We start from the raw sequence: 19,820 nt of genomic DNA, 5'->3' as shown, positions 1-19,820 counted from the left end.
TCTCTCTCTCTCTCTCTCTCTCTGTGTGTGTGTGTGTGTGTGTGTGTAGGTTCAGAAGACAATTCTCAGGAGCCAGCTATCTCTTCCCATATTGTAGGTTGCCAGGGATATGTTATTTTTCTTATACAAAATGTTTTCAAACAATTCAGTTATCTCAAAAGAATTATATATAAGATTATGAGAATCTCCATCAAATATGCCTTCCTTAGTGATGAAGGAAAAATTATTACATTTGGATGTAATTTCCTAAGACTATTAAGCAAGGACTCTGCAGAATGACTTAATATGAATCCCCTGGTTCCTATTTTAAAAGGAACCGTCATTGGGTATATAAGGAGGATAGAACTAAAAAAATAAATAAATAAAACAGAGTTAAAATGATAAAATGAGTAGGAAACTCCCTTCTGGGAGATAAGATGTCCTGGAGATGGACTTTAGAGACAAGCATCAGAACGTTTCCCTCTTCACCTGACAGTAAGATTCTAAGTCTCTCTAAACCCCTGATTCTATGTCTTTGAAATGAATATAATTTTAAATTTCTGAATATTTCGTGAAGATTGTCTGAGAATAGCTTTTACAAAGTACCACTGCCTATAAATAGTAAGAGTTCAGTAATTTAGTCATATTGTTATTAATCAAAAGGAAAATCAACACTACAAATAACTTTTTAAATGTGAATAGTCAGGAATATATATTTAAAAAATCCTCTCAACAGGTGTCTTTCATCCCCTCTCCCCAACTAAATACAGTTTTCTTTTGTTTTGAAAAGTTATCCCCCAATACTATGTTTTCCGGGAGGATCTATGTTAAATGCTGGCTGTTTGGGATTCTTATGCTTCTAAAATTTTTCACAGCACTGTAGGCCAGAACAGTACTAGAATAATTTCCACATGAATAGTAAATTATGTGCACACTGTGAAATTCAAGGAGTCTATAACAATATATTTATTCCCTTAGATGTCCAATGTGAATTTATTAAAATTTAACACCCTGCAATAAACACCTAAGCATAATTACTATTTAAATATAGATTTTTTAATCTAGTAGAAATACTATTTGCTTTGTTTCAAAGGATTTATCCTGAACTTCTTGTTTCTATCAATAAATCTAGCAGATGATAATTTGCCAAGTGCCAACAGATGCATATGGTGGCTGGTGACGCATGACATGGAATTTTCCTAAGAAAGGAAGAGTTCAGACTGTTTTCCAAAGGACAAGAAAATATGCGTTAAAGATCAACACTCTCGAATTCCACCCTTACATGAAATTTAGTTCCATAATGAGCCTTTTGATGAAACCGAGAAGGCCACTGCTACTGTAGAGTCCCCTGCCAAAGTATAAGTCAGGTCACTTAGTAGGGTCACTCTGTTCTTTCACTCCTTCAGATATAAATTGATTAATTTTGATATTTTTATTTCCTCTTCAAAACTGCTCCTTTAACTTATCTTTCGATGTAAGGTTTACTTAAAAGACAAAGTTGTATTTACCCTTAGGACATGGTTCAGTGGGCAAATCTGAAGACACCACCTTCTTCATCTCTTAGGAAATTAGTGGAAAGCATTTCTAACGCCTTCTGTGGACAGTGGATATAAATAAGTATGGGCACACAAAACCATGATCAGGCTACAGTTCTGGTTAAGAATTATTACAATGGAAAATGTATGAACAAAATAGAATAGACATGAACAGCAACAGTCCTTTTTTAAAGTCTGATAATCAAAATTCAATCATATAAGTATAACTAGAAACTAAAATTTTTTCATTCCCGGAGGTTATATTCATCCCTGAAAATTTTTAAATAATCAAGTAAGAGAGAAAAGAACTGATGATTTTTTTTCAAAGTCGGGAAAAGAGCACTAAATATTTACATATAGACTTATTTTGACTATAGCCTTATAATCAAAAATACAATAACCAAAAACACAATTAAACAAAGAAGAGACCTCAGAATAAAACCCACTGAAACCTGTGTGAGAATTTTATAATTATGACTTGGAGTAAAACAAATTTATGGTTCATTTTTTAAAAAAAATGGAAGGGAAATTATGAAAGTATGGTAGCTATATAGTAAATTTTAGCATTAAAATGAAATAATATTGATAGCAGCTTAATGTAAAGGTAAGAAGGGTGCAATATACATTGGATTCACATGCTCATGTGAAACAATATTAACAGAATACACAAAGCACTGTTTTTCCAAATGTCAAACCTCTAGAAGCAAAGATAATTGGTCCTGCAAAGAGAGGAACTAAGTGAAGTTTCTCATGTGACTACTCTTACTGCCTGGAGATTTTTTGGACCACAGCACAGACAGGAAAACGGAAGGGCCAAGAAATCCTCTGAGTTTGAAAAGACAATACTAGGAATATGGAAGATTAAGCTGTATTTTACAAAAGACACAAGGCCTGCACAGAATAAGGACATCACGGAGAAGCAGAAAGACCCCTCAAATCCCACACTGTGTGAACAGCTGATTAGGATCAGAGGGCTGATAAAGGATTTGGAAAAACAGTGTTCAACACTCACATAGGGCCAGGAATAACATCTAGTTCCACCAGCTGCAGTGAGAAGCCCTTATCTCGCTATAAAGGTTTCATTACCTTTAATCTAAGAATTCCTCTGTTATTTCTTAAGAAAATGTAAAAGCAAGACATTTTTTCAAATACCTTAAATGTATTACCAGGACAGAGCTCAATGATATTTATAGGAAAACAAAATATTTACCATGCAAAAAGTCAAAACTACATTCCTTTGTTTCCTATAAGAAATCGACAGACACAGACAAGCGAAATGTCTCTATAGTCGACTACAAAGTGTTTCCAGGGACTCAGAGAAATCACAGAACTGAAAAGTAACTGAACTGAAAACTTTGACAGAGGATCTGAGTATTAGATCAAACAGAGAGAATTACTGAGTTATAAGGTAGGTCACTGGAAAAAGTACCCAGGGCGATTAATGACAAGAAAGAAGAATGGAAAAGGTAAAAAGACATGCAGGTCAACATTTTCACCATTAGTGTAGCAGAAGAAAAAAAGAGGCAGAAAGGGCTACAAAGCACTCCAAAAAATTACAGTGGCAGAAAACCTTCCAAGAGTGGGGGAAGAGCTGGAATTCCAGATGCAGGAAACTCACGCTGAGACACATCACAGTTAAGCTGTCACAGTGTGAGAGGCTTAAAAGCAAAGGGAAGCTGGCAGTGGTGACAGGGGCCTTTAACACCAGCACTCGGGAGGCAGAGGCAGGCAGATCTCTGGATCCCCGTGAGTTCAAGGCCAGCCTGGTCTGCAAGAGCTAGTTCCAAGATAAGGTACAGAGAAACCCTGTCTTGAAAAACCAAAATCAAAACCAAAACCAACCAACCAACCAATCAAACAAACAAACAATCAAACAAACAAGCAAACAATCAAACAAACAAACAAACAAAAACAAAAGTAAAGGGAGAAAGGCAAAATGTTACATACTAGGGACTGCCCTACCACTATGTTAGTGACTTAATTTGTTTGTTGGGAAGAGATTTAAGAAATCAGAAGGGAGTGTGATAATATATTCAAATCTCAAAAGAAAACAAGGAATCAAGAATATGTTATTAGAATTTCTGTTTTTCAGACTGGTGGAATGTAAAGGAACTGCTAAGAAAAACAAATGCTAGTGGAATTTACCACCACTTTTCCTCCCTGGGAAAGGGATATCAGTAACTGCATGAAAATAGAGAAATTATAAAAATCACTGGCAAAGTATACTGTCCGTCTCAAAACAGTAGAAAACTGCTTTGTTGTTGGGTAAATTAATTATGTCATTATCATGAAAATTAAAAGACAAAACTATTATAAAAAGCAACTATCCCAGTATATTTTCCACTTCTATAATAAAATATATGAGAGTGAACCAGCTATACCACTCTTGGGTATTTCAGAAAGACTCTAAGCTCTACCACAATGATACTTGTATCTCCATGTTGACTTCTGCTCTATTCACAATAGCTATGAAATGGAACCAGACTAGATGCTAGTTAACAGATTAGTGGATAAAGAAAACATTGTACATATACATAATGGAACTTAAGTCATCCATGAAAAAAAAACGTATGATTTAAATTTTTTATAAACATAAATATTTCTTCTACCCCTGACTGTTGTGATTTACCTTGTTTATGCTAGGTGGCAGTGGCGTGCACCTTTAATCCCAGCACTGTGGAGATAGAGGCAGGTTTATCTCTGTGAGTTCGAGTCCAGCCTGGTCTACAAGAGCTAGTTCCAGGACAGGTTCCAAAGCTACAAAGAAACCCTGTCTCGAAACACACACACAAACAAACAAACAAAATCTTGTTTACTGTTCTGTAAAGACCAGACAACAGATGTATTATAGTAACTTATTGGGTGGAGTGAATACAGATAAGGATAAGTAGAAACAGAAACTTACAACTGCTAAATAGTGGTGATATTTGCATCTTCTATATCTCTACTCATTTTTACACTAGTAACTACGGCTTACTGAGAATTGTTGAATTTCTCATATGTTAATATGCTATCCTATGATTTTTCCTTTTATTTACGTTCACATTTATCAGAATAATTTATAATTGCCAGAGTACCAAACTGGATCTTTAAAAAATGGTCTAGTACTATTGTGTGTATATGTGTATGAGTACAGAAAGCATATATGGAGGTCGGACTTTGGGAGTCAATTCTCTCTTTCCACCTTTATGTAAGTTCTCAGGATTGCAGGTGACCAGGTTTACACCTTTACCTGCTGAGCCATCTCAGTGGGCCCAAATTAAATCTTTTCTTTCTTCCCATCTCATGTCTTTAAATATTTTAGGGGACTATCCTTATCATCATTATACCAAAGTCAAAATAAAAGTCTCCATTATGGTTCTGCAGAATTCATACTACTTAAGGGGAGATGTAAACATGTAAAGAAATGCATTTTGGTATATTCTTCTGGAAATTACATAGAATGTATAACAGAAACACAAAGTTTTAAAACTATAGCTATTTATTTTACAAAGACCTTTAAAAGGTGAAAGCAGAATATTAATAGATTGTGTTTACATTATAAAGATTCACCCACCAGGTCTCAAGAAATTAACAGCACAAAAGTATGTTTCTCATTTGAGAGTCTTTGTGCAGGATAAAGAGAAGGTGATCATATAATATTAAAGAGCATTTATGTTGATATCATTAGTTTTCTGTGGAAAAAGCATGATATATATGAAACTGTCAGAAGTCTGAGAAATAAAAGTGATTAGCAACTTCACTGTAAGGATACAATTAATCTGTTTTTCTAAATTAGGTACTTCTTAACATAAACAATACATAAGATGTCATTTTGTGTATCATGGACGAGTTGTTCATTACTGTATAGTGATAAGTGGAATGCTTATCTATTACAGTTTCAGGAACAAAAACTGATGTCTGCTTCTTTATTTTATGAGTTTTTTGGTCAAAATAGTGGTTTACTTTTGTAAGTTTTTGACATATGGAATTCATTCTGGTATATCGGTTAGATGATTATTTTTATTTATTTAGCAAAATACACATTTAATTCACATTACAAGAAAAGTAGCACCTGTTATTCTTAACTTATTAATTCTGATTTCTATTTTTAGTAATTTTTGAAAAATTTGAAATTACAGTTTTATCATGTCCTTCCTTCTCTTTCCTACCTCTAATGCCTCCTATGTATCCCTCCCTTGTTCTGTCTCTCAAATTTGTGGCCTCCTTTTAAAAAAGTTCTTATGCATATATACACACGTATGAATATATCTATATCTCTAAGTGCAGAAGTAAAGACTACTTAGTCTTTATAATGTTACCTGTATGTATATGATCTCAGGGATGACCACATGGTATTAGATAACAAACTGGGGGACTCTTGACTGGAAAAAATCATTTCTCTCTTTCCCAGCACTCCCCAGTAGCCCATAGCTTTGCCTAGGCTCAAAGCCCCTGAGATTTTCCCTTTCCGTGTTAGCATGTCCATTAGTGTTAACATTGTTCAGGGCTTGTCCAGGCAGTTATGTTGATGAGACTTCATGGGTGTGGTCTCTCTGACATTTCTAGGACACACATGTCACAGTGAAGTTACTGTTCTGTTGGCTCTTACAATTTTTCCACATCCTCTTCTTCAATGATCCCTCAACCTTAGGTGTAGGAATTGTAGGAATTGTGTTGGAAATGTATCAGATGGGACAGGAAACCACAGAATTTCTTGTTCTCTGCATTTTTATCAGATGTGATTTTCTATAACCCTAACTCTGATGCAAAGAGATATTTCTTTGGTGAGGCATGAGAACTATACTTACCTGGCTAGACTCTAGCAAAAGATACCATGGGTTTCTTAGTAATTTTAGAAAGGTTTGGATCATTCCTTTTTCTTTTTCAGATTCTTGATTCTAAAAGGCATATGATCAACAAGTCTAAAGATAGGTGAGTTCATTGAAGGAGACTAATGGGTGTTAGATTATGAACTTGTCTAAGATGCTGGTCATTCTAGAAGACCAGGTCTCACAAGCTGAAGAAATCAGGCCATGTTCCATCCTAGAGCAAACAGACCCCCATGGTGAGATAATTAAAATACACATACAGAGTGGTATGTAGGTTGGGGAAGGCAAAGGTGGAAAAGGAAAACCTGAGACATAAATGACCTATGTCCCTTTCTTTCCCAGTCCTTGGCAAACTGAAGAAATGGGTCAGCATAAACAACTTTAGAAAGGTCTTCATCATTATCGTTCTGATTCTGGGTACCAAAAGGCATGCTGTAGACAACCCCAAAATAGGTGAGTCTATTGATTCACAGTAGGAAGCTGATTGAGGAATCTCTCCAAAAGAGAGTTTACTTATGTACACATTCTACCTTCCATACACTATCTGCCTGGCCCTCTGCCTAACAGTAGTCCCCAAAGAATGGAAGATAAAAATGTAATGTAAAAGGACCTTAACATGGAATTTTGTCAAATGTAAACACTGATTACTTCAAGTAGTGAAGGTCTTTGCAAAATGTGAAGCTCAAAATCCTCTTTATAGAGAGTGAAAAGTGAGCATTGGACACAGGAACTTGTGATTGACACAACTGTACTGGTAACAGCCAGGTTTATTCTCCCATGTGGAACACAAGACTGGGTGTTCTCATGAAATAAGCTTCTTCACTTTTCAGAATATCACAGACTGTACCCAAGTTTAGTTTTTCTCAGGGTTTCTTAAATAAAATTGGATTCAGGGCAATGTAAAAATAATGTTAAAGTTATGACATAAAGTAGGTCAAAACGTAATATTTTTTCAAAAATGATAATTATATAGGTAACTTTGAATGCTAAATCTTAAATTCTTGGTTAATTTACTATAATTTTCATAAATAACAGATTCTATTAGAAAACTGTACTGAAAAGAACCACTGCAACTTAAGTACAAATTTTAAATTAGCATATTTAATCAATACATATCCATAGAGTGTTCTGGAATAAATATTGTAAATTGTAAAAATAAGGATGTTTGATTTACGGTACTTAGAATCTATGTCAACAGATGTTGGAGACATGGCTCAGTTGGTAAAGGACTTGCTATGGAAGCAGGAGGACTGAAAATCACCCCCCTGGTATTGCATTCTATTATGCAATACCATAATAATTTTTGGTATGCAAAAAGCCAAGCAAGACTGCCTGTGCTTGTAATCACAGCACCAAGGAGGCAGAAACAGGAACATTTCTGGGCTTGCTGGCCAGCCAGTTTGGTTGCATTAGTGATCTCCAGTTTGACTGAGAGACATTCAGCAAAGTGAAGAGCAATTAAGGAAGACAATGTTAGCCTCTGGCCTCCACATGCAAACACATCTACACACACATGTGAGCACGTACACACACATACAAGGAACAATATAAACATTTCCCATTAGTACTACACACTCTGTACGGCCCAAACTAAATCTCTCCTCAAACCTCATTATCTTTTTGCTTGTGGAGCCTGCTGGCCCATTCTCTTCGTCATCTATGTTTAAAACCCTCACACAGCCTTTTACCTTGTTTTTTTTTTCTTCCACTAATTACATCTTCTCTTTCTCAATTCATTTACACCACAGGAACAAATATTTACTCATATTGCGACAGTAACAGAAAGTTGAGTTAACGCAGATACAATGTCTTTAATTGGTGAAAAAATGGGATTTTATCTTTGAATAGTTTTTAAAAAATTAAATATAATTTTAAAACTTATTCCTTTGTTTGACAGTCCTCAATTCTCTCTCTCTCTCTCTCTCTCTCTCTCGTCTTTTTGGGTTTTTTATTTAACATAATTTCTTTATTGAATCTTTTGGAATTTCACATCATGCATTCACTCCAATTTTACTCAGCTCCCAGTCCCTACATGTCCTCCCCTACCCCTGCAGTGCTCCCACAAAAGAAAATTTAAAATAAACAATCAAACCAATCTAAAACAAAACAGGCAACCAAACAAAGAAAAACAGAAAGAAGAAATAAACAAACAAAAAAGTCCCCAACTCTCCTAGTCTCTTTGCCTTCTCTGGACACTTCTGTTTTTGAACTTGTCGTGTTCCTTTGACTACTATGCAATGATTATTTAGGATCATATCTAATTCTCCAAGTAGACTGAAAGGCTCATTAAGAGTCTGCAACTTCCCTGAAATAAAAGGCATGAACTAAACAGCTTCCCAAAGCAGATTACATCAGCCATCCCAGAAAATTACAGTTCCATCCTCCTTGGTCTCCCAGCTGCTGTCTATAAATCAGCAACCACACTGATTCTTTAAAAGCAGTCAATTTCGCTCCTTTCTGCAAAACTCCCAGTGGCTTTCTTATCCATGGTCCTCATAATGGCTTACACCATCCTGCATAATCTAGCTCCTTACAGATCTCATTTCCTAAACTCTCTCCCTCTGTCTGCCCTACTGAAAGAGCCTGCAGCCCTTCGGGTACAGCTGGCGTTTTAATGCTCCAGAGTTTTTGCAAACGTTCTTGCTTTCACCTGGAACAAGTTTCCTTCAGACATCTCGAGAGATCTGTTTCAGGCCCTCTGATCCTTGACTTCGAAGGCAGGAATCTTGTGTGTGCTTAACTATAGTTTCTTACTGTGCTCTGGAGTTCAAACACAAGTCAGTACAATAAAAGAGTAACCAATTGCAGCAGAGGCTACTTACCTGTTTCCTCAGAGTGTTGGAAACAGCAGCAAAAAGAGTTTAACCTGCAGGTTCACAGCAGGTGGTGCAGACAGAGCAAAGTGTTAAACACAACCAAGGCACCACGAATCACGCTTGTTTCTTAAAAAAAAAAAATAAACTATCTAGAAAGGGAAAAGCTAGATGAAGAAATATGTACTAGAGACAATTGTCTCTTTTTAATCTTACCAGACCTTGGGTTGTTTGTTGTTGTTATTTTGTTTCTTTGTTGTTGTCTTAATGTGAAAATTCATGTAAAATACCAAGAAAAACTGAACACTATCTGGATTCTCTTGAAAGTAATAGGTCTGGTTAATTTCCTAAGATGTGTTGATTTTAAAAGCAAACAATTATCATCTTGAGATAAATAAATGTACTGATGGATGAAATGAGAAGCTGTGGTGAATACTTTTTCAGTTCATGTGTGTGAGGGATGCAGGTCAGAAGGATGAGGACTGGAAGAAATGAAGCAGTGGGGTAGACCTGTCAGAGTTAGCATGCAGTTTCTTCATTATGACATTCCTCTCCTGGATATTCTTTACAATTATAGGTAAGTAGAAAGAAACTTCTGTTGATTATTGGAAAAATAAAAGTGATGGAGACAGAAAATAATGTAGAGATAGGAAAATAAAAACTACCATTATTTCATATAATTCTGTATTGTTATATGTATTGTTTTAATATTTTTATGTTAATTCTATAATTTTTAAGTGCTTTGTGAATAATTAAGTTGAATTTTGAGGCATTGAAAACTTATAAACTTGTTTCCAAAGTACATGATTAATGTCTGTCTTTTCAATTTTTAGTAAGATTAATTTTTAAAATTAATTTTTGGTGGGCATACAAAGAAATGACTTCACTGTGATACAACACTATGCACTGTGACTATTCATCTCCAGTGCCCCCCACCCTCCTTTCTAGTCCCCTCCCACACCCTCCCCTCCAGTACCCTCCCCACACTCCTCTCATCCGCTTCCTTCAGATCATGCCCCTTATTCTTTCAAGTCACAAGGAATGTCTCTTTAATAATATCTTTGATGCAGTTTTAGCATTTAAATTTCAGTAATAATTATTTTTATTGTTTTTTATATTACATTTTTTATCCTGATTGTTTGCTAAATAATATTAATAATTGAATCTGTTGTTTCAAATTGTATTCATTTTTCCTCCCTTCATGTTTTTATCATCAGCTTTTAAAATTTCATTTCAACATGAATAGAAAAAGCACGAATATATATTAATATATATATGTTTAAAAATTTAAAGGTTGATGACTTAATATTTTCAAAAATTAAAAGACTAGGTTAGCTGAAAATATTTGGTCATGTTATTTATATAAAATATGTATTTCATTATGACATTGTCACACACATATGCAATGTGTTTTGATCATATTCACTTCCATTCACCCTCTCTTGTCTCCCAACATTTTCAGGCTTGTTGACAGAGGTTTCTGTCCCACCCAGTCCTACAACTGTTCAGTCCCAAAGAAGCACAAAGAGGCCTACATTAATTATAAACTGGTTGGCCTATTAGTTCAGGCTTCTTATTAATTAACTCTTGTATTTTACATTAGCCCATAATTCTTGTCTGTGTTAGACACATGGCTTGGTATCTTTTATTAGTGAGGCATTCTCATCTTGCATCTGCTGTGTCTGGGTGATGACTGTAGACTGAGCCTTTCTTCTTCCCAGAATTCACCACATCTATACTTCCTGACAAATTTTTACAAGGCACAAGACCATTGTCCCACAGTACAGGCTTATCTGCTTCCCCCAATACCAGCACAGTCTTTCTCTGTCTTTGGAGATCTTGGTAGGAAGCAGACTACCACGAGGGCAAATGAACATGCAGGGGACAGGCTAGAGCTGGAAGGGACTTAGACTGAGAGATGGCCTTATCTTTACTTTGACTAACTTGAGTGTGTTTTACTTTTGAGATTGCTTTGTAAATCTGTGAGTTAATTTAACCCATTTATATTAATCTGTGTATCACCATGAGGTCTTGGCCTACCATCAAGGTTTTAGCATGTCTGTCTCTGGCAGCGGCTCTGGCTTCTCCCTGACTCTGCCTCCTTTCTCCCAGCATTCAGTTTGGTTTTCCTCACCTATCTAAGTTCGAACTTATCACAGGCTCAAGACAGTTTCTTTACTAACCAATGATATTCACACCATACAGAGGGGAATCCCATGTCACCAGAATGTAGCAAAAGCAACTCTAAGGGGAAAGTGTACAGAGATAAAATGTCTGTGTGAGAAAAAACCCTCAAGAATCCCAAAATTCCTTATATCTCAAAGAAATAGAACAATGTGAATTAAACCTGAAATAACCAAAAAGAAGAAAAAATTCTTAAGGTTAGATGACTTTAATGGGGGAATTCTACTGAATATTGAAATGACTTTTGAAATTAATGGTTTATTTTTATTTCATTTATGCATATTCATGTGTCTTTGTATTTGTACTCACATATGTGCAGGTTTTTGAGGAGGCCAGAGAGAGTTTTAGGTCCCAGGTAGTTGGGAGCAATCAAAGGTGAATGCTAGGAAGTGGACTATATTCTTCTCTGCGACCAAGTGCTTTTATTTGCTAAACCATTACTTTATCCTTTTACCAAACATTTAAAGGAGACTTGACATGCTTCACAAATGTTGGATAGAACCTCTAGCTGCCTTTTCTTTTTCTCAGAACTTGAGCTAACCTTGGTCTCTCAGCCTGGTAGCCTCTCTCCTTCAAAAGAATTGATAAAATGTACTGCAACGTCACAGATTTTAAAGAATTCAGTATCTCCCTTCCACTTGCAGCTGTGAGCAAGCCCTGCCTCCTGATAATCCTAGACCAAGGACCATTCTGAATTACAACTTTAGGTTGTTTGTGTGTGTGTGTGTTTTCCTGATTTCTTAGGACTCCTGGAACATAGGCCGGGCAGGTACAGTTAGGTCCTATAGTATGAAATTTGCCTACCTCCTTGAAAATCTATAGGAATCAAAGACTCCCCTGTTCTTCAGATTTGAAAGGAAGTTTCTATCTCCGTGTAAAGCTGAATAATGGCTGTACATGGCCATGATGCCATGTATATCCTGACATTACAGCAATAAAGTATCTGTCTTTTTCCCTCAGGGTCAAGCAATACATGAGAGCTAGCCTTCTTAATGGTTTCCAATTTCAAAGCCCCATCACAGTTTCACATGGTGTGAGATTCTCTCCCTGCTCCCCTCCTCTCTCTTATTAATGCTCACTAGAGGGTAATTTTTGTGAGCTTCTTTCTAGGAACAGACTTCCTTTTGTAATTTTGAGCAAATGTTTCTAAAATTTGAAGACAAAAGAACACTTTTAAACTTCTCTAATGGAGGTCATCATTATTCTGATGAGAAACCCAAATAAGGGTGCTACAAAAATAAAAGATTTTGTTAACATGTATTAGTTGTACATATTTAACTCAGTGTTATATTTCAATACATGTTTATAGCAGGCACAATCAAAAGCAGCCTCTTTTCCACCACTCCACTCAGTTCCTTCTCAGCCTCTAATAATCACTATTCTACACTCCAGCAAGTGCTGTTCTCTGTCTATTCCTTTTTGAGCTGGGATTATAAGAAGTGACAGAGGCCTAGCTTGTTGTGTAGCTACTAGTACCTGAACTCAAATCTTCATGATTGAACAAGTGCTCTTAGCCTTGAGCTATGTCTCCATTCCCCCACTCTAAGCTACTTTAAAGATGATAATACTGATCTTAAGTGTGGTAGTGGTGGTGCATGTCTTTAATTTCAGCACTAGGGAGGCTGAGGCAGGCCAATTCTTGTGAGCTCAAGGCTAGCCTGTTCTACAGAGCTACTTTAAGGACAGCCAAGGCTGTTACATTGTATAACCCTGTCTTGAAAAAGAAAAAATAAAATAAAATACAAACAAAAACCCTGACTTTAAAAGACCTCAAATTAAGATCTGCAAATGGGAAAATGAACTAGGTAATATATGAATTCCTTGAATGAGGGAGCTGCTAATAGTACATTAAAGAAACAGAGTAGGTGGAACAGAAAGGAAGTACCCAAAAGACTGAGGAGGGAGAATTCATCTGTCTGCATTGCCCCTCCCTCACTCAGAAGCCCTTTGTGATGTGGAGACCTGGCTTTGTGATGTGGAGTCCCCAGTTCTGTGAGGAAGTGGGCATGGGTTATCCTTCACTCCTCAGGGAGAGCCCGATCAGTTCAGATGGAGAATCTTCCCTCTCTTCTGGAAAGCATATACGCCACATGGCTGAGCCTCAGCTCCATGATGGACACAATGGACGTGATATTTGCCATTGTGTGTGGACTGGGGCTCTACCTTCTGGTACTTCCCTTCATTGATAGTCATCTGTCTTTACCGCTACCCAATATAAAGTTCATCAGGAAGGTAAGAAACTCTCAATCTAACTAACAGAGAATACTCCTCTCTCTATCTCTCTCTCCTCTCCTCCCTTCTCTCTCTCTCTCCATCCCCCTCCCCCCATCTCTCTCTCTCTCTCTCTCTCACTCACTCTCCATCCCCCTTCTCCCTGTCTCCCTTTCTCTCCCTGTCTCTCTTCCTTTCCCCAATCCATCCTTCCCTTCTCTTGTGTCTCTTTTTTGATTTTTAAATTAGCATACAAAGTATTGGGTTTAATGATGGGATCTTCAAACAAACTTCATTTTGTGTTGATTGCTGTCTTCCATCCCCCTCTCCTCCCACATCTCCCTCCATACCTTGTGCTCCTCCACTACCCACAAGCCACTTTTTGGCTTTCATGTGACATGGATCCTTTTACCGGTCTCTTCTGCCCCAACACATTTTACTACAAATTTCCACTTGTCCAAATCAAGTAGAGAAATGGCTGGGGAGATATCTCCAGAAGGAACAGAAATCTATTTTCCTGGGAACTGGTGGAGCAGAGTTGAGAGCAGTCACCAGGGCATCTATCTGGAGCTCACAGTATGTCTGTGAGGTATGCTGGTGTGCCAGGGTAAACTTGGATGCCATGGTTTAACGAATAGGACCAGCATTCTTCATATAAATTGGAGGCCTCTATATCAGGGATAAGACAAACATTGAGCACTGGTTCATATGTTCTCTTCTCCTGTACAATCCTTTCCTCTGTGATGGTTTGTCTGAGGACTGTGCTGAGCCTCAAAAGGTATTAGACCAGAGGCCAGAGTGACTTTTGGGTTCAAGCAGCAGAATTCAACCTGGCAACTATGAAGCAGCTACAGAGATTTGACTCTTGAGCAGGAGAACAGTTACTACAGACATCCAAGGTTGGCCTCACAGTGCAAATGCCTGTGCATCAGTCAGGAGACCAAAGAAGAATGGAAGCTGTTCTGTTCTATAACCCTCTCCTTAGTTTTGTTACACAGAGACCTTGCAACCCCATTTCTATGTTGGGCAGTGACAGAAAAGGATCTCTGGAAGTTAATGTCTCGTAGTCTAGCTCCAAGTTCAGATCCTCAACTATGTCTGCCTCCCATAACACTAGGTCTACAAGCACATGTACAACTATGTGGCTTTTTACATGAGTGATGGAGACCTGAACTTAGGTACTTACACAGCAATATTCTTACACATTAGGCCATGTCCACATCTCCCTTCTTATATTTCTTAAACTGGTTGACAAAAGTGCTCAGTAGGTAAGTGCTTGTTTTGCAAGCATGACGACCTGGGTTTATATACTCAGCACTCAGTTAGAAAGCTGGGCATAGTGATGTGTGCCTGTAGCCTTGGTGCTAAGGAAACAAAGACTGAGGATCCATGAAGTTTCCTGGACAACCAGTCTAACTGCATCAGTAAGTTCCAGGTTTAGTAAGAGACTCTGTCATTAAAAATTAGAGTGACAGGAATAATACCGACACATATCTCTGGACTCCCATATTCATACACACTGGAATACATATGAGAGAGAGAGTAGAGACAGACAGACAGAGAGGCAGAGAGAAAGAGAGAGACAGACAGAGCGACAGAGAGACAGACAGAGAGAGAACAACTGTTTGAACTTTTTCACTCACTTTAAAAATGTGAAGTTAAAACAACAAAAACAGAACAGAACCACCAACCAAGTTTGGTGGCACACTTCTTCAAACCCAGTACTTGGAAGACAGAGGTTAAGTAGATCTCAGTGAGTTCAAGGCTAACCTGATTTATATAGTTAAGTCCAGGCCAGCCAGGCCTGGAGAGCTATCTTAGCATTTAAGAACAATTGCTGTTCTTCCAGAGGAAGCAAGTTTGCTTCCCAGAACACATAGCTCACAACCACCTATACTCTAGGTCCAGAAGATCCAATACACTAATACACTATTCTGGTCTATGTTAGTGGCTAGGCACACAACACAAACACACAACACACACCCCCACACAACCACATACACACCAGACAACCACACACACACCACAACACAACTACACACACCACAACACAAACACACACACACAACACACAACCACACGCACACATAGAAAATGGCATTAATCCTGTATCAAATTTAAAAATTCATGAATATTTGCAGCTTCTCTGGGTAATAATAAGACTATCTGTCTGTCTGTCTGTCTGTCTGTCTGTCTATGTATCTATATCTACCAATAACCTCTTTCTCTCTCAGCCTCAAAGGCAGATGACCTGGCAGAGTCGGTACAGGAAAAAGTTTAGGACTCAATCTAGGAAATGTCCCAAAGGTAAGTCAGTTTCTGCCATTAACTTGCCTGTGAGGAGCTAGCACCATGTTTCCCAGGTGAGTTGCAGAGGCCTAAGAAGGAGGTTCCTGGGAAGGAAGTAAGAATACCCTCCTCAGGCTCTTGTGTTAGAAGAAAGCTGTGATGAGCCAGCTAACAGGTGTTCCTAACAGGGAGGGCTCTGGACTATTAGGAGCAATATTACCAGGACCTGGAGGTGGGACCTTGAGTAAAGTTGAATTTTTTCTGAGGGGAACCCATCCTTTCTCCCACAGGTCAGTCAGAAGGATCATGGGGGGAGGGTGACAGCTATGGGATCTGCTTATGAATGATTAAGTGTTGTTCATCCATCTATCTTGAGAATGCTATTGATCATGGATGACATGACCTTGGATGTTAATGAGCAGGCCCTAGAGTCTAATCTCATAATCTTTTCTAATGTAACACCCACAAATCTAGCTTACTATAAAAATCTTATGCCTTGCCTTACACCATCATAACCCAGTGTCCTAATTTCTAGCTTGGAGAGAAAGCCTGAAAAAGCTGAAAGAAAAAGAAAAAGATGAATCATTTCTAGAAGAAATTAGCCCAGGATACCATTTGCATTCTTTAAGGAACATGTTTAAGTCACCAAGTACTAAACAAGACAGCACTATCCTGCCACCCTTCTGGAACCTGAAAGGAAAATCAGAACAGCAGACAGTCACTCAGAAACTATCATACCCCACCATCTTGGGGGACCATTTCAAAGAGAAATACAACCAGCTCTTTTGGGGTCTCCCTTCTCTGCACAGTGAATCTCTAGTGGCCACTGCCTGGATCCCTCAGGCTACTTCTACTCTCCCTTGTCCCTTTTTCTTATTCAATGTCACCTCAAGTGTTTATCCAGTTCAAATGCGGGATCAGATGTCTCCAGTGCATTCCTGTACACGTTCTCTGTCCTACCTGGGCCTCCAATCCGCACCCTTAATTCTGGCTCCACCCCAATTCAAGGCCCCAGCTCTGAATCAAGCCCATCCACAACCCCCTCTCCCAGCCCAACTACCCTCTTCTCTACCCTACACAAATGATTATGGAGATTATGTATCATGTTGTTCTCAGTCACAAAGTCAGTCGCAGTGTCTCCCTACTGAAATACAACACGCAGAAGGGCACTCACTTACAAAACAGGAAAGGAGGCTGCCTTTACCCTTGATAGTCCAGAGACCTCAAGAAGTCTATGATGTCTTGACCTCCAACCGTTCCCAAGACTGGGCAGTCTCTATCCTTCCTGACAATTTTCCCATCAGCTGTGAGCTCCGAGAAAAACTAGAGCAACACATTCAAAAGTGGCTCATTCAACATCGATGGGACCTTTCTCGTAAGTTCCAAGAGTCTCTGGATGCGATGCAGCATCAGAACACAGTAACAAGACCTTGTAAAACCAGAGACAAACCAGGCCCCTCACGATCCTCTGGGTCTATGGGTGAAATTAACAAGGATGGCCACAAGGTGAGATTCCAACTACAAAAGGAATCTGGAAAGAATTTGGGACCTATTCTAGGAAAAATCTCAAAAGCTCCAAACAGATACTTGGACAAATCTCTAGTAACGTTACAAGGGGCAAATCTTTTGGGGTCAGAAAGAAATACAGAGAAGAGCTTGAAGAGAGACTCCAGAACTGACTCAACAAAACACATGAAAAACAATCTAGAAAGCATCCTGAAAGCTCATGTGGGCAAAAAGTCAGATCAAATTAGTCAAGGTCTGATCCCTCTGAGTGTGCGTCGATCCTGGCTTGCTATGAACGATGGTTTTTCCACGTGTGATGTCCAAATGGAAACTAAAAATTTACCATCCTCTAAGAGTTCAGACAAGACCATGAGCTCCTCACAGAAGCTTGCCTTTCTTGATCCAGGCGCTCACCAGGCCCTGGAAGAACATATTGTAAGGTTTCGAGTGAAGCACAGGTGGGGCCTACCCCTCAAGATGCTCAAGCCCGTAAACGTTTTTAAGCTGAAAAAAGTTGAGTCCTTGCCCGTTGCACTGTGTGACTCGCCGCCCTCAATCACCTCCGTATCTGGGACCAGTTCAGCAGCTGAGGTAGTCGGGTTCCTAGGAAAACCATGCCAGTTGAGAGAGGTGGTAATTGAGGATTCATCTCCATCACTACGGAGTCTTTTCCTTGTCTCTTCTCCTTCCTGTAAAAATATCGAGAGGACCCCGAGAGCATTTCCATATGGTGCTGACCATGAGCCTTCACAGGTCCTGCCAACCAAATCAGAGAGCAAGCATCATTCTGAAACTCTCCAACATAAATTCACGGATACACCATCTCAGAGTGGGACTGTCTTAGAGAAAGAGGGAGAGACCCAAGTAGTCCTTTTACTGCCTAAAACGACCAGTGTCCAAAATCCCGGGGCACACAGTCACCATGCAACAACTCTTAGTGAGTTTCCACAAAGTGTGGAGACAGAACCAGCCAGTCAGCCACAAGTCTATACCACTGCTGTGCTCCTTCCTGAGCTTCCCAGGAGCACACTGCTTCCTGCAGACACTTTGGCTTCCCAGCGCTTAGGTGACATTGTGATGGTAGGAGGGGACAAGAGCCTGGTGCAGCAGAAGCCCAGTACTCCAAAGCATCAAGTCTCACCGAAGAGCCAAATCCAAGTGTTGGCACTTGCTTACCAAGGTGAGGAAACTAAGAGAAAAAGTAAAGGAAACCAAGAAGAAGGGCCCAAGCTCACCAGAGTCAAGGAGAAGGAAGATAAATTTAGAAAAAAACATCAGACCCTTCCAAAACCTGCACAGGTTCCTGCAGAAAGCCCCTTCCAAAAACTTGTGAGCCGCTTTCTTCAATGGATTCACTCCAAGAAAGCAATCAAAGGGCGGGAATCTCCTCCTAAGGAAGATAAGCCTACAGCAGCTACTGCCCAGAGTCAACAAAAACAAGTAAAAGAAAAACCACGTGTGGACAGCAATGTTGCTGAGGCCCAGGAACTTATGACAGCACTTGGACAGATGCTAGAAAAAAAAATAATGCAACAAAGCAAACTCTGTGCTTCCAAGGTCAAACAGTACCCGGAAACTCCTCCACCTTCTACCCCTCAGTCTGCCTATGGCCATAAGCCAGCCTCCCACTCAAAGCAAAGAACACCAAGCCACCTGGTCAATTATTCCTGCCAAAAAAATTCTACAAAGGAGGGGAACATTAAAGACCAACCATCTAAGAAAAATGGACGATTTAGCAATGAACCACAGATTTTTCAGAATCCCAGACTTTTGCCCTGTAACACAACTTTAAACCTAGTGAGTTCCTTCCAGAATGGAATAATAGTGCCAACTGTTTCAAGTTACCATCTCTGCTGTCCTAGGCACTGTGCTGTTCGGAAAAATATCTATACTCAACGAGAAAAATCCTCTCTAGTTTTTCGCAGTAGAAAAATATAATTAAAAGAAAAAAACTTGGTCGTTGTAAAAATTATTTATCTTGTATTAATACATTCAATATATTTGATGTAGCCCAAAATACATATATTCCTCTTACTAAAGAGTGATGGTTCCTCTCTGTTCCATGTTTTATATGGGCCTTGGTTTCTACCAGAGATAAACGAGGATGGGTGATTGGCAGAGATAGTGCAAACCCACTTCCATCAAAACTCTTGACATCAAAACACTGTTTCCAGTTTACAGGGAGATGTTTTCCTTGGTAAAATGCTTGATGCAAAAGAATAAAGGCCTGAGGTTGGATCTTTAGCATACATGTATAAAACAAGCACGGTGATAGTTTTAATCCCAATGTGGGGGAGAGGAAGACAAGAGGATCCCTGGGGCTTGATGGCTAGCCAACTATTCAAATAAACAAGCTACAGCCTCATTAAGTGATACTGTCTCAAAAAAAGAAAAAAAAAGAGTAGATACCCAACACTGACCTCTTGCCTTTACACACACATACAAATATATATACACACAAATATGCGTGTCTGCTTGCACATACATATGCC

General features: G+C 38.8%; 1 protein-coding gene across 1 annotated transcript; it reads left to right on the top strand.

Annotated features, from left to right (window-relative positions):
- Positions 1-12,855: 12,855 nt before the first annotated feature.
- LOC148120068 (spermatogenesis-associated protein 31-like) lies at positions 12,856-19,340 on the top strand. The gene is made up of 3 exons (XM_087911860.1): positions 12,856-13,554; positions 15,768-15,840; positions 16,358-19,340. Exons 1-3 carry the CDS (start codon positions 13,372-13,374, stop codon positions 19,264-19,266), a joined length of 3,165 nt encoding a protein of 1,054 aa, XP_087767986.1. The 5' UTR covers positions 12,856-13,371; the 3' UTR covers positions 19,267-19,340.
- The last annotated feature ends 480 nt before the right edge of the window (positions 19,341-19,820 follow it).

Source organism: Myodes glareolus, chromosome 12 (assembly GCF_982192425.1).
Source record: "Myodes glareolus chromosome 12, mMyoGla1.1, whole genome shotgun sequence".
NCBI lineage: Eukaryota > Metazoa > Chordata > Mammalia > Rodentia > Cricetidae > Myodes > Myodes glareolus.
Note: the sequence above shows the minus strand (reverse complement) of the source record. Positions and strands in the feature narration are given on the sequence as shown.